This window comes from Drosophila kikkawai, chromosome 2L (genome assembly GCF_030179895.1).
Source record: "Drosophila kikkawai strain 14028-0561.14 chromosome 2L, DkikHiC1v2, whole genome shotgun sequence".
NCBI lineage: Eukaryota > Metazoa > Arthropoda > Insecta > Diptera > Drosophilidae > Drosophila > Drosophila kikkawai.
The window spans coordinates 21,369,391-21,384,178 of record NC_091728.1 but is presented as its reverse complement, the minus strand read 5'-3'; the positions used below and the strand labels follow the sequence as shown (position 1 = coordinate 21,384,178).

General features: G+C 39.7%; 1 protein-coding gene across 1 annotated transcript; it reads right to left on the bottom strand.

Annotated features, from left to right (window-relative positions):
- Positions 1-618: 618 nt before the first annotated feature.
- On the bottom strand, positions 619-13,593 carry Wnt6 (Wnt oncogene analog 6). Its single transcript, XM_017164179.3, has 4 exons — positions 12,171-13,593; positions 3,297-3,520; positions 1,457-1,971; positions 619-1,367 (listed from the first exon to the last, which is right to left on the bottom strand). The coding sequence occupies exons 1-4, from the start codon at positions 12,230-12,232 to the stop codon at positions 906-908; spliced, it is 1,263 nt and encodes a 420-aa protein (XP_017019668.1). The 5' UTR covers positions 12,233-13,593; the 3' UTR covers positions 619-905.
- Between the last annotated feature and the right edge of the window lie 1,195 nt (positions 13,594-14,788).

Genomic DNA, 14,788 nt, shown 5'->3' with positions numbered 1-14,788 from the left:
AAGATCGATGGCGCTCGTTCGATCGATCTATCTGTCTGTCGTCTGTGAATCGTAATTTATGCACAATGGGCAAATCAATTTTCATTCTGTTCAAAATGCGTTTTGCATTTCTTGCTTTTTTATACTATTTTGTGGCTTTTGTTTGCTGTTTAGGCAAATTTCTATAGATTTTTATCTCGTGTCGACAACAATAAAATTGTGTTAATTTATGGGAAAGTCAACGGAATGACTATGTCCAAAGATAGATATAGATACACTTGAATGAAACTGGGAACTTGTTTCAATCGATTTGTGTGTTGTTGTGGTTTGTCTTCATTAATTTACGTTTAATCATTTATGCAGATTTCAATCAATGGGCGAATCGATTTGAAATACATTTCCGTTTAGCATATAATTTTGTTTGTAGACACACAATCTGGTTATTTGAAATTCAATTTGTTTGCAATTAATTGGATGACGAGGCGAACGTTGTTGTAAGTAAAAAGAGGGGAAAATTCTTGACTGGAAATTAGTCATATTTATTTTTATAAAGTATCAATAATATCCATACAACTTACCCTTTAAATATGTGAAAAATAATTATAAACTCTTAGTTTTCAGTTTTTTTTTATCTGTTTTTATTACAACTATTTACAAAGCTTACATGAATTGCATATGAATATGATATAACGTAGGCATTTTTATGTGCTTTTTTGTGTGTGTTTTTTTAATTTGTATTTACAACTAGCTAAAAGATTAGAGATACTCGTGTGTTTACTTGTTAGTTAATACTTAAAACGTTTTTTCTGTGTAAGTGTGTGTGTGTTTGTTTTTCTATCACGCGAAATGGAAAGCTTTCAAAATTCTATTTTCCTGACTAAACCGAAAGAAAATAATACAAATATAATAATTTTTGATTTGATCAATCAAAGGCACGTATTGACCGCTCGATGCTCCAGGCACTTTTCGCAGGTCACCTCGCAGCACCACTTGAAGACGCACCTGCAGTTGGTCTGCTCCTCGACAATACGCCGGGTGTGTCCTCGATTGCAGCACAATCGATCGCATCGATCGGATCCCGGACTGGTCACATTGCACTCCCTGCCCTGGGTGCCCAGAGCTCCCGTTTTTGGATTTGCCGCACAAAAATCGGGCGATTCATCCGCAAATACTAGCTGGTACTTATTCGCCGGTCTCGCTCGAGGATTTTCCGGCATGAAGCTGTTGCCATCGTTGCGCAACGCCACCTTACGAGCACTGTCATAGCGATCCCGCAGGCGTCCGGCCACCTCCCGGAAGGGAGGCATCTTTAGCCAGCAGGTTTTCACCGTGCAGGAGCCCGAGAGGCCGTGGCATTTGCACTCTAGCCTCATGGCATCACGAATGGCCTGGAAACAAGTTTAGGAGGTGAAGATTCTAGGGTTATCTTGGCTAGGCTTATATTAAAATTATATTATAAATATCTTCTAAAACTCACCAATCTCCCCGCATTATTGTTGTGCAACTTGACCAGTGTCCCTAGATCACTCCTCCTCTGCCGCTGCTTGGCATCTAGGAAAACCCTCGAATGGCGTAGACCAAAGTTCACATTGTCACTGCAACCACCCCACTCCCACTGTCCTTCTGGGAACTTGATGTTGTCCCAGAATTTGCGACGTCCTCTTCTACCCCCGCCAGGCCTTCGATTTCTTCCGTTTCTGTGCTCCAGGGGAGATATATCTGTGATGTTGTTAAGGCGATTCAGTCGCTGGTGCTGGGCATGCGGCTGATCCTGCAGGGGCAACTGTTGGCGCAGCAAAGCTGCCTGTTGCTGTCGCTCCAAGGTGGCCTCTGCAGTGGCAGCAGTGACCATTACCGGCTGGCCGCCATTACGTCGCATGTGGGCCTTGTCGCAGGAACACTCCACCAGCGTGCCCATCGTACAGGCCTTGGTCACTGCATAGGTCACGCCGGCGGCAGTGATGGCGTTCACGAAACCCGTCTCCCGGGAATCTGGAGAGGAAAAATGAAATGGATAAATGTAAAATAAAGTTAATAGTTGGGAAATGTATATTTTATATTTTTTATGTATTTTTAATGACCTATTCTATCCTCTAAAGGCTAAGATTTAGTCAAGAAAAGCTTTAAAATATATCTAAAAAACCTAAACATTGTTATAAAGTTACATAGAATTAATAAAAAAGCTAAGAGTGCTGAATAAATATCTAAAAACTACCATGTTTTTATTAATTTTTACAAATAAAAATCTTAAATTGAATTTCAATATTTTGTTATAATATTTCTTGACTTCATTTATTAATTATTATTATTTTTCCTCCTAAATTAATCGCTTTTGCTCCTCCTCAAAATGTTTACAACATAATTCTCCTGCCTAAAAGCATAACTCTGTCCATCACATTCCATAAATTATAAATTAGCCCCACGTTCAATCAATCCTCAATCATTAGTGTTGTCAGCACGTGTCGCCTGATGGATTTTAATTTGTCAGGCAGGGCGACAAAATGATTTATTGCTTGTTCGATTAGCGATCACCAATCACCGATCACCGATCGAGGCAGCGAACACTGCTCTCTATGCAAATCACAAATCGCACAGGGACTCGCCGTGGACCTGTGTGTTGACAGTGTCACGTTTTAATGAAAGCGAAAACGAACTCGAAATCCGAATCGCAATTTTAATTTGCATACGAGCTTGTAATGCACTCTGGAAGGTGAAGTGGAGGTTCTTTTTACCACACGACAGGTGATACATCTTGAGCCATACCCAAACAGAGTGTTACATGAGGGATTTTATTTTTTATATTTATTTTTCGCTGACAGGTTGATAGGGCCAAGGCTTTAATCCGAGCAAAAAGGGGGAAATTTTGGTGGTTACTCTTACGGAATTTATGGCACACACAACACCATCGTTTGGTATGTGTTTTGTTTGCGCATTGTTGTCATTAAGTTCAGAGATTGAGGAGTATCCAACAACCTCCTTCTGCCTGCCACTTTTCCTGTGCAATAATTTATTAAAATTGACAGCTTTGTAGGCTCATTTCAGGCGCTATTCATCAGCGCTTGGACGCTGCATTTTTATTATGCAACTTGATGGATGATGCCTGCGGTGTCTTCTGCCCATGACAACCCAAAAAAACGTAAAATAAAAATAAAATAAAAGTAAACGGGGCGTGCAACGATGAGTTGTAATTAGGCGGCTTAGCCCCGCGATAGCATCTCCTTCACCTGGCTTTCCCCTGTGACTCACTGAAAGTGTTGACAGGGCTGCCTGGGTTGGTCTTAAGTCTAGTTAGTCCTTCTGAAAAAACTACTACTTACCGCGCATTAAGATTTTCCTCATGCTTTTGCGCAAAACAGTGCAGTTCCAGCGGCGATTGCGGAATTGAAACTCGCATTCGCGGAAGCCCAGGTTGATGCCATTGATGATGATCTCTTTGAGCAGGGCCGAGTCGTGCCGGCAGATTTCGGCCAGCTTGCCGCGCAGGCGACGTGTCTTTTTGCACATTAGATTGGGATCGAGAAGGATGTTGGTGCCCTCAGCCCTGGAAAAAATGAAGAAAGAGGTCTATGAATACTAGGAATTTTAGGGGTATTAATTTCCTTCAAGCAAAGTATCTCCAAATAATTCATAAAATAATAATTTTACTGACTAATTCCCTTTAGAAATGCATTGCAAATCAGTTCCCCAACTGAGACACACCTTAACCCACATGAATGATCTATAATGTCGTCACAATACCCGATAAGCAATCACGATTTCGTCTATCTATGACTTATTATATTCCCTGAAGGGTTGGTTTCTGGCCCAAACACTTTGTCATCGATGAATAATCCTCGAGTATTTCTCACATTTTGAAGTTTGCCGAAACTTTGGCCATAGGTTTCTAGTATTTTTAGACTGACTCAGAGCTGTGGTGGTGAGCCCCCCTCTCACTTTTATGGCTCCGTGTGCCAAGTATCCAATTGGAATTCGCAATGATGGACAAATCGATCAATCAGTGCTGGAGGCTAAAGCAGCAGCAGGCCCTATTAAATGCTTTATTTACTCGGGAATCGGGATCTTTAGCCAGGCAGAAACACAAACTTTCCACACAACTGAAAATCGGTGCAAAGTTCACGAACAACAACACAGCCAAAGTAAATTTCACGCGAATGTGCAATGTGAAAAAAAGCGAAAAGCCGAGCGATTGAGCTATTAAAAAGTCATAAATCTGAAATGGAAAAACATAAATCAGCGGCAAAGTCAGCGAGCGAGCGAGAAACAGTTTTTCCAGTGGCCGCAGCTTCCGAGTGCTGAGAAGTCAATCTCCATATAGGAATATATATAAGGTATACACATGTACACATACTCGTATATATGCTCAACTGCACCCACATTGTTGGGTAATTATTAATTTTCCACCTAAATTAAATTTTTACGCTGCCGCCAGCAGCCGGCAAATGGCATTCAAAATGAAAACAAAAATTGCATCGATTGGGAAAAATTCTAAAAAAAACTTAGAAAACTGGATGCGGGTTTTGAGATTGATACTTTATTGATTGACTTTTGCCAAAGCTTTGGTCTTTTAGAATAATAAACAAATGGTTAAGGGGGACATTTTCATCGTCGATATTAAGTATACGCCGCTTATGACAGCAGCAACCAAAAATTGAGTTCATCTTTTAAAATTGTTGTTGTTTTTATTTTGGCATTCAGGAAAAAAACGTGGAAAAGTTTCGGCTAAGCAGCATAAATAAATAAATCTATATTTTATGAATGCCTTGGCTGGCGCCACACTTATAATTAAGTGCAAGCCAAACCAACAAATATGCTAATAACTAGATGATATGTGGGTTGGTTCTTGTTGTCTCAGGTATAAATTAAGAAATTTACTGAATTTTTAAAGATGAAAGCGGTAAATTTAAGAAATATTCTTAGGGAGGAAGTGATTTTTTTTGGAATTTTCTTAACCTTTAAAAATATTTTGGAATATTTTTTGTTTATTAAATAGTACAGGATTCTTATTAAAAATATCGTTCTAAAATATAATTATAATCTTGATCTCCTTTATATTATTTATTTTTTATTTAAACCAAAAACCTACAACTATATTTTCGTATATTCCCATCATTCCCGCCCCCCCACATAAGTATCATCTGATAACCCAATTGTGGTGCTCCAAATTTTCCCAGAGAACACACTGGCGCACAGTTGCAAGTAGATAAACCACTTGAAACGCTTCAGAATCCCATTATCGATGCCCACCTGGGTTGCTCCACTTGCCACCTGGCCTGTTGCAGCAGTTCCCTCTGATACACACACACAGACACTCGTGGAGATTATGACAACTTAATAGCCGGACAATGAAAAAAAAAATGAAAGAAAGAAAAAAATCCAAATAACAAATAGAGCAAACACACGCACAAGTACTTAACGAAAATATTAACTCCAAAAGGCAACAAAAGCCATCGCCAAACACAAACTACAAACTTCAAATGATAGACAGCGATGGTAAACAAAGTAAAACAATTGAAGTTCAAATCACAATGATCATCTTCATCGATCGGCGATCTTCATCTGGGATGCTGCTACTCTGCAATGTTGTTGCTGCTTTGATGATGATGACGTCTCGGCTGTGTTGCGTTGCGTTGATGACTGGAGAGATCTAAAGAACTCAAACACCTTTCAACCGCACAAGTTGCCACCACCACCAAACACACACACAACACACAACACGAAAAAGGAAAAAAAAAACATTGAGAAGATTTTTGTTAAGCGGAAAATAGCCGCACAGAGAGTGGAGCAACCGATCGTTCGACACTTTTTGGTTTTTGAAGTTGAACTGAAGTTTACTTGGCAGCGAACTCGGCAGCAGCGGCGAAGTTGTCGGCAAACATGAAAAGGAGCCAGCACAACTTCAGGTCTCTCAGGTCCCTCTACCCATCCCCATACCCAATCCCAGTCCCTCGCATCCCATGCCAGGCACAGGGAGAAATTTGTTAAAGAAATATTTTTAGGAAAAATTTTGAAATTGAAAAAGTTGTAAGGGTTTTGATGGCTAGCGGAACGAGAAAGAATCTTTTCCTATTGTAACTAATCTTATATAATCTTATCTTAATACTTACTTTAGTACAATCATAAAGAGTATTAAATTATATTTATATTTTCTATAATTTCTTTGATCTCTATATATTCCATATAATTTTTTTCTGTGCACTATATACCACACCATATACCGGACCAGTCTAAAACAACACTTGGCAACGTATCTTTATTTTGCCTTCGGTATCTGTGTGTGTTCGCCTCACTTGTCCTGGTATGGGTGTCGTTATAGGCCTCAATGGACTTTCAGTGACTCCTTTCCCTCTCTCTTTGCCTTTTCCCAGACTCTTTGACATTGATCAAAGTGCCCGGTTTGGTTTTGGAAGCCTCCTAAACAGACAAGTGGTTAAAATTTCCCACACAACGCCGAACTTAATAGCTTGTAAATATGGAAAATTGAGCAAATTTTTGGAGCACGATCAAGTGATGCGAAAAAACATATATAAACTTCATTTGCAATCTAAATTTAAGAAGTTCTTGAGTAGGAAATAGATGTATATGATATATTATTATTTATATTTTTAATAAATATTTTTAAAATATATTTTTAATAAATATTTTTAATAAATCTCCTTCTTTTTTAGCCTCCTCCCAGAGCATTCCCTCTTCGTTGCTATTCAGACTTTATCTCAGTTTCCCTGAAAGCAAATATGTAGAATCGTTTGATTGACTCATTTTGGTGAGTTCCTTGTCCACGTTGCAACTCCCTCTTCTCGGCTCTCCCCCTGAATACCGCCGGTGTGGCCGGTGTAAACAAATCAACGACTTAAACCACTTGTCAACATGCGAGTGGCAAAGTATTTAAACAAAGCGTTGACAAGTGAATGAATGGCCATTGGATTGGTCGACCGGCTGCCTTTTTATTTATTTTTTTTTTTATTTTTTTATTCCAACTCCTCTGACTGCCTGGGTCTGAGCCTGAGCTGAGCTGGTCCGTTTGGTCAAGTCGAGTGCTGTTGCGGCTGGTCAGTTTCATTTACGCGCTCAAATATTTGTCTACGGAATGCCTCGGCGCAAGTGCTGATCTCTTGTGCATACGAGAGTTCCGGGGGTAGAGAAGCGTTTGATGTGGGCGGCAGCATTGACAATCGATTAGGTTTCCCCGCCACTGGCTACTGGCAAAAAAAAAAACTGAGAAAAATATAAATAAATAAATAAGAAACACCGAAAAGGTGTTGACATGACTGGGAAGTTGGGAACCTGGTGGGTGCGGCTTCGTGTGTGGGCGTCGCACGCTGCTTTTTGGCACCTTATTTTTCAGAAATTTTTGTGATTTGGCCAATTAGCATATTAAGCGCCGCCACTGTGGAATCTATAATATATGTCCTGAAATTCTAAGCAAAAAGAGACACTTATTATTGGGCTTTTTTAGTTTCCTACTAGATTGAATAGTGCTAAAAGGGATTGTCTTTCTATAACCCTTTTTGTTCCCAATTTAATTATATATAAAACTTTATTTAGAAACCCATTTTCCCCTCTTATAACTGGAATTTAAAATATTAGCTTTCCTGTTTGTTGTTTCCCAGGCATGTCCATGTCCAATTGGCGCAACAAAAACGCTGGCTTATAATTCAGGCATATTTACTATAAGTATTTGTCTGAGCCCTGGCTTTGTCATTCCTTTAACAAGCCTCCTTCCTTACCTCCTTTGCCAGTGGGCAGGGCACGACTTCAACTTTAGCCTTAAGTGCCTTTACTTGAGCTTAACTCTTGGCTCTTGGCTGTTAACTCCCTTTGGGCAACAAAGGCGACATCAATCTCGGGGCTTGGTGACTTTGAGGTGCGCAAATTGCGACAACGTTTAACTTAATTATGGCTCAAATAGGCGTAGCTTGGGCTTAAAGGGAATGATCGTGGACATGGTCATGTTCATGTCAAGGATGCCTAAACTGTACTTAATCACAGTGATTGAGGTTGTGAGAAAGAGGAATTGGTTAAGGATTTCAGTTTAGTTTGGAGTTTTGAGTACTAATGACATTAGAATGGGGTAAATATTTTGATAGGACATAATAAATGGCTAAAATATCTATAAAAACTTTAGCTCCTATTAATCAGCTTCCGTACTTTCCCAAAAATCCTCTAGTCTTCTCTGCCTTACAAAATGATGATGACAAGAACATATTCTCTGGCCACTCTCGTCACAATTTGTTTGACAGACATCATGGCCTGTCCCTGGCCCTGGCCCTGCTCCTCCTCTACCTGTTCACTGCCCTCCAACTTGACCCATGTCTGGTCTGGTTCTTATGTTTCGTCATCCAATTTAATTATGATGCAGTCGACAGACAGTGCGAAGACAGACACATTCGTCAATGTGTCAAGAGAGCGAGGGGGAAAGCCACAAATTAACAGAATAAACAAATGGCATGGCATTTAATTAAAAGATTTGCAGCATCTGTGTATGTAGTGGGGGATTTGGTAACTAGTAGCTACTTTTCGGGGTTGAGGTTGAGGCAAAGAAACTTGAACGTGAAACTTTCTCTAGAGACAGAGATCGGGACGAGAGCGAATTGTGTCAGAGACTGTTATTTTATTTATTTAGTGTTGCTCATTTGGCGCTGCTCATAATCAACTCATCTGCATTGGCTTTTTGGCAATTGGCCGAGTTTTGTCTGCTCGTTAGTTGAACATAATTATTGGGTTGTTTTGCTTGCCATTTGTTGGGGGTGTTTGTTGCTGCTGGCTCATAAAGTGTGCCAAATTCGTTGGCAAAGTTGAGATCTCGTGGTTGCACGGGGCGTATGAGCAATGCTGTTGATGCAACCACCGACTGTGGAGCCAGCACAGCTTGAGACTAAGTGGGCAACCCAGCCAGGCAGCCACCCCACACCACCTCACACCCCAACTCACACCCCCTTTTTCGCCTTAACCCATAAATGCCCCGCATGGCATTAATTACCATTTCACATGCTGTGAGTGCCAAAAAAAAAACGTCGAAAGAGATCAGGAGATCTGTGGGCAAGCTGAATGAAAACGATTTTCAATGAATGAAAATGTGTGCAAACGCAAATCGAATGAAAAGCAGGAAGTCGCCAGCAAATGTCAAATGATTTTCCAACGGAAATGAGCTCATTAAGGGCTTTAAGGGGGCCACAAAATCAAACTGCAGATGATCGCATTAATTGCGATGCGAAAGAGAGAGAGAGATCTTCATCATCATTGCCTGGCGGGCTCGCTGGTTTTTAATTAAATTCCAGACACATCAGCGCTAAATTTTTTGCCCCGATCGATTGTAAGTTTCTCTGTAATTGGCTAATGCACCACCCGCACCACCCCCTGCTCGGGCGTCTGGTATTTCCATTCATTTAACGGAACATCTACCCAGCTCCTCCTCTGGCCCCCATCGATTATGATCTCAATCGCTCACACAATGAGCATTTGATTTAGTGCAATTCGCCAGCAAATTTTGCAAAACTACACATAAACAAAATGAGATGCAATTCCAGGGGGCTGTGAACCCCCTAAATCTCAGGCAAATCTATCTAATTCCGGAACCATTGCAAAATGCAAATTGCGCAGATCCGCATTCTACCGCATTGTTAGACCATCGATGGGTTTTGTGGTTTTAGGCAGCTGAGAGATTTATGGGATTTTAATTAATACTTTATAATATCATGGAGACTAATTTGTAAATTTAGTGATGAGATAGGGTTGAGAATTATTTAAGAAAAGTTAGAAGAATACTATTATACGTTTACTATATTTATTTTCGCATTATTCAAACAAATTTTTTATAATAAATTTGAACTTTAATTGCATTATATATTGAGATTCAAGTTGCTAGACCTCACATTATAAACCTGCTAATACAACGAAAAATATTTCAAAATATTTCTTATAATATATTAGAAAAACCTTAACCCCCTAATATAGCCTTTCTTCATTAGATCTTAAGTTATCCCTCAAAATCTTAACACCTTTCCCCAAACACCTTGTTCGTCAGTCAGTTGGTGTGTCATTCTTCATGGCCTGCTGGTTGTCATCAGTTTGGTTTTCTTTCCTTTCTTGTTTGTTTCATAATTTTTGGTTACATCTCTCTCTGGCAGTCCCATCGCCCTTGGTCGGCACAGATGAAGCGCAGAAAGTGGCACAGCCAAAGGCAGTTGTTTCGCTTGTTTTATTTGATTTTTTTCGGTGCATCTTTTGGGTGGTGGTGGTGGCGACATCGTCGTCCGGTGCATGGCCACATCTCGTTCAGCGTTCGACATCAAAAGGCGGCGGAAAAGAACTGACAGCTCTGAACTTGAGCTTTAATTATTTAATTAATTTATTGTGCAAAAAGTGGCAATTGAATTGGATGCAGCATGGAAACACCCAGCCACTCTGCCCCTTTTTATATTTTTTGCAGGTGTCCACCTTCGTTTGCTGACGCGCCCAGTTGCACACAGCTCAGATTAAATTAATGTGGGGGCAGAAAATAAATATATATGTATATATAATATCGAAAATGTTAGCCAAAAACATCGTCATGCAGTCTACGCCACGCGACTCCCACGCCGCCCCCTCCTCAGCTGCCGCCCTGCAAAATTTCACCTTTCGTTGCCGTTGACAGCGACAATATTTCTACCTTTTGGCAAATAGAATTAAAATAAAATAAATGCCAAAGCACAGAATTCATTGATGCCACTTTGCTGGCAAATATTTTGGCAAAGTGCATGGCTTGTGTGTTCCCTCTCACTATTTTTCTTTCTATTTGATGTTTGTCCTCCTCGGTTTGTTTATTTATTTATTCATCTCGTTGGACGCCTTTTCGCCTGTAATTTCGCGCATAAATTGCTCCAAGTGTCATTTGGCTTTTCGGCTTTATCCCGCACAGCCACGTTATTTATTTTGGCCACAAAAAAGAAAAAAAAAAACGGAGGCAAAGTTGCCATGTAATTAAATCTAAGCCAAACGTCACATTTTGAAGGTCCATCCGCCGATTCGGTCGCCACGCTCGATTGGCTTCGATTTGGATTTGCATTTGCATTTTGACCATTTAGATCACCAGCAGCGTTCAGCAGCCGTTTTTGCATTTATTTTGGGACCTGCACTTTTTTATTTTCTACCGGAAGCTGTTACGCCAATCTCTATCTCGTAAATTGATGCGTTTTGACATGGGCACAGATGGTCTAGCCTGGTCTGGTCTGGTCTGGTCTGGCCTGGGCCAAAGCGACAAAGACCTCAAAGCGGGTGGTAATGGGTTTTTTGGCATTGAAACAGAACATAAATTGCATGTTGAGAGGGGACCAAGTTGAAGCAACTTTGTTGGCCAAGTTGCACTAGATAAAAGAAGAGCATTTAAAATAGGGAAATCTAATTTATTTGCTTGTGTTTAGCAGCAGTAAAACCTTTTTGGTAAATAGATAATGTGATTATCTTTAAAGAAAAAAATTTATAAATATTTTTAAAGCTACTTTATGCTTTGTAAAATATAATTAAAAAATAATAATAATAATTTTAGAGCTACTTTTTGCTGAATAAAATATAGCAAAAACATTTATAAATACCTCTTCCTAGTTAACGCTTAAATAAATAGTAGCAGTAAACTCTTTAGACTAAGAGATCTTGTGTTTATCCTAAAAAAAAATATTTAAAAATATTTTCTGTTGCCTTACGCTTTATAAAATATAGTAAAAATATTACTAAATATATCTTCCTAGTTAAAACATTATTAAAAATAAAATAAAGTACTTTTTAATATATATTTCAGTGTTTCTTGTGCCTGCGTTGTATGAACAGAAATAGAGGAATCCCAAAATTGAACCAAATTGCTAGTTTTAATGATTTTATAAAAGTATAAAAAAATAAAAATCTAAATAGCAAAGCCCAAAATAAAATCTGTAGGAGCAATAACACATACATATGTAAGCAATACATTAAAATTGCATTAAAAATAAACAAAAACTTAATCCAATTAGTATATATAGTCTATTTAAAACTCTATTCTTGAAGATAATTAGTAGTTGATTATTTAAACATTAATCATTATATTATTTATCTGATAAATTAACTTTGCAGTATTGTTTAGATTTCCCCAATCAGGCATAGTAAATGATCAATAACAATTACAAATATATTTTCTTGAATCTCTAATTAATTAATCATATAACAATTATCTCAATACCACTTACCAGCCGAATCCAGTCATTGGCATTGCGAATATTAAAATTGCAATTACCATGAGCAAACGCATATCGATTGAAGCCGCCAAATGCAGCGGCAACAAACCAAATTCTGGCCCGTTGAGCTGCTCGATAATGAGATGTGCGTGGCGTTTTTTTTTTTAATATATTTCCCGGAGAGAGAGTGTTGTATTTATATATTGTTTTTTGTTTTTGTTTTGTTTTGTTTTGTTTTGCTTTATTTCTTTTGGCAGGTAGTTAAAGTTAAAGCCTTTTTTATTGCGGCCACGATGAGTACACGAGATGCTTATTTGAATATCGTTGACGTGTGTGCGAAATTAATCAAGCGGCTCGAGTTGAGTGGATTTTTTTTTGTGATATATATATATTTGGTCAGCGGGGAAGTTGGCAGAATCCCCGGCGACATGATCACCTGCCTGCCTGCCGATCCTGAGGTGATCTTTCTGTCCTGTTTCTTTCACTTTTTTTACGTACAGAGTAGGATGCTGCTTCAGAGGCTGCGTGGTGCTCGTACGCACGCGGAGAAAGCTGCCGGCGTACTGAGCGGCGTTTAAAGGGAATGTGGCCCAGGAGTAGTCGCCAACGTCGTCGTCGTCTCGGCCAGGTCTCGCGAAGCAAACAAAAAAGTTCCAGGCCAAAAAGTTGAACAGCGAATCAAAAGCCCGGCCAAGGGTGGAGTCCAACTTGGGAATTGTTTTTTTTTGGTTTTCTTTTTGCGTTAAAGAGGGGAGGATATAGGGGGTATATATAAATATATATATATATATTGGAGGATATCCAGGGAGTAGCGTAAAAAAACGAAATTAAACGCGCGCTTTAATCAGAATCCCAGACCGAAGACCCGAGAAGCGCGCGACTCTGCTTTTTGTCCGCACTTTTTATTTAGCTTTTTTTTTTATATTCGTGGCTTGGTGTTGCCTTCTGGCTGGATCTCCTGGTTTTTTTCGGTTTTATTTTGTTTTTTACTCTGATTTTTTATACGTTTTTTAATTTTGTTCTTTCTTGAGGTTGTGGCGCATCCTTTGCGCCCGTTTTTCCCATGTTCCCAACATTATCCACCAGCGAATTCTTCTCGCGATCGAAACACTCGCGCTGACTGACCGTTCGTACGGATCTGAGGGATCGCCAGCCGATCGCCACGAGAACGTAAACTCGGTGAGTGCTACGAGTATATAGCGGTGGCTATAACAACCGTGGGATTTTCCACCTCCTCCGCGCTCTCTCGCGAAAAACTCACTCGCGAAAAAAGTATAACGAACGCCGATCGGGCGGGCTCTGGCTCTTGACTGATTCTGCGGATCGCCGTGGATCGGGAACGGAACGGATCGGATCGGATCGGTTTGGATCGGGGAGAGATCTCGCCGCCGACCCCAACGCAATGTATAAAAACACTATGAATGGACGTCGGTTGTCGGTCGGTTGTCGGATCGTTTCTGATTGTGATACGTCGCCGTCGAAAAGTCTCTTCCTCCGCTGACGCTCTGTTTGGAAGCGTGAAAATTTATTTCACTCATGCGCGTTCCGACCGCTCAAAAAAATGAAAAAAATCTGTGAGGTTCGGGTCGGTTCTGTTCTGCTCTGCCCTGCTCTGCTCTGCCGGGTTCTGATCTTCTTCTAACGCCTCCGTCGCAGTCGCAGTCGCAGCCACAGTCGCCGTCGCCGTTGACGTCTCAGCTGGTAGTTTACGTGTTGATTTTTGAGATATTTTCTAATGTATCTGTAAGATTGTGTTGGATGTGCCTGTGCTGCCTTACTTTTCGACGGCCTGGGGGGGTTATGGGCTGGCATAGTGCCCGCCATTTGTATGGGAACTTGGGGGAGAAGTGGTAAAATATTGTGATTTTGGGGAAAGATCATAATATTTAAATTTGAGTATTTAAATACAAAAAATGTCCTTAAAACCATTTTACATTGATATATTTCACCCTTAGATTGGCTTAATAATCTACAAACATACTTTAAAAAACAAAACTTTAAATATGAAAAATAATTTGGTGAAATCTAAAAATAAATAGGATTTTCAAAACCCTTTAATCAGTGCCCCAAAGTATGCAATGCAATTTTAAAGGTTTCGAATTCATCGATCTTTGGTTTTTGTTATGTTTTTTAAAAACCTCAGAGATCTAAAGTGCATTTAAAATTTAATTTTTTAATATTTAATTTTTTTATTTAACTAAGTATTTCATTTAATTATAAATATTTAATATATTTTTTATCGATTTAAATATTTTTTTTATTTATTTCTTACTTTCCCCTCTTTTAACCATATTTTATTAAATATTTTCCCACATTGCCACTCACTTTTCACCCTCACTGTTGACTCCACCACTCGGTTACGGTTACCTACTCCGCTCGACATCACTCCTCCGGGTTTCCGTTTCGGTGACATTGCTCTCCTATCCCACTCCGTCGCACCTCTGGATCACCGATCTCCCCTGCTCCACATCCCGCCCTGAAATTTTACTCCTCCGCCCCCGCTTTCTGTTTTGGCCGCCGCGAATTGTTTACACGCGACAAACTTGTCATCGTTTTTTTTCGTGTACATTTCGGATGATAAAAAAAAAGGTTAGCGACTTTGTCTTTGGCATGTTGTGGCCCCTTGTTGG

Excerpts from the sequence above, each read along its gene's own strand:
- Wnt6 (XM_017164179.3), bottom strand. The coding sequence starts at position 12,232 with ATGCGTTTGCTCATGGTAATTGCAATTTTAATATTCGCAATGCCAATG. Across the intron at positions 3,521-12,170 it reads CCAATGACTGGATTCGGCTG|GGCTGAGGGCACCAACATCC; the intron begins GTAAGTGGTATT and ends CATTTTTTCCAG. Across the intron at positions 1,368-1,456 it reads ACAATAATGCGGGGAGATTG|GCCATTCGTGATGCCATGAG; the intron begins GTGAGTTTTAGA and ends ACTTGTTTCCAG.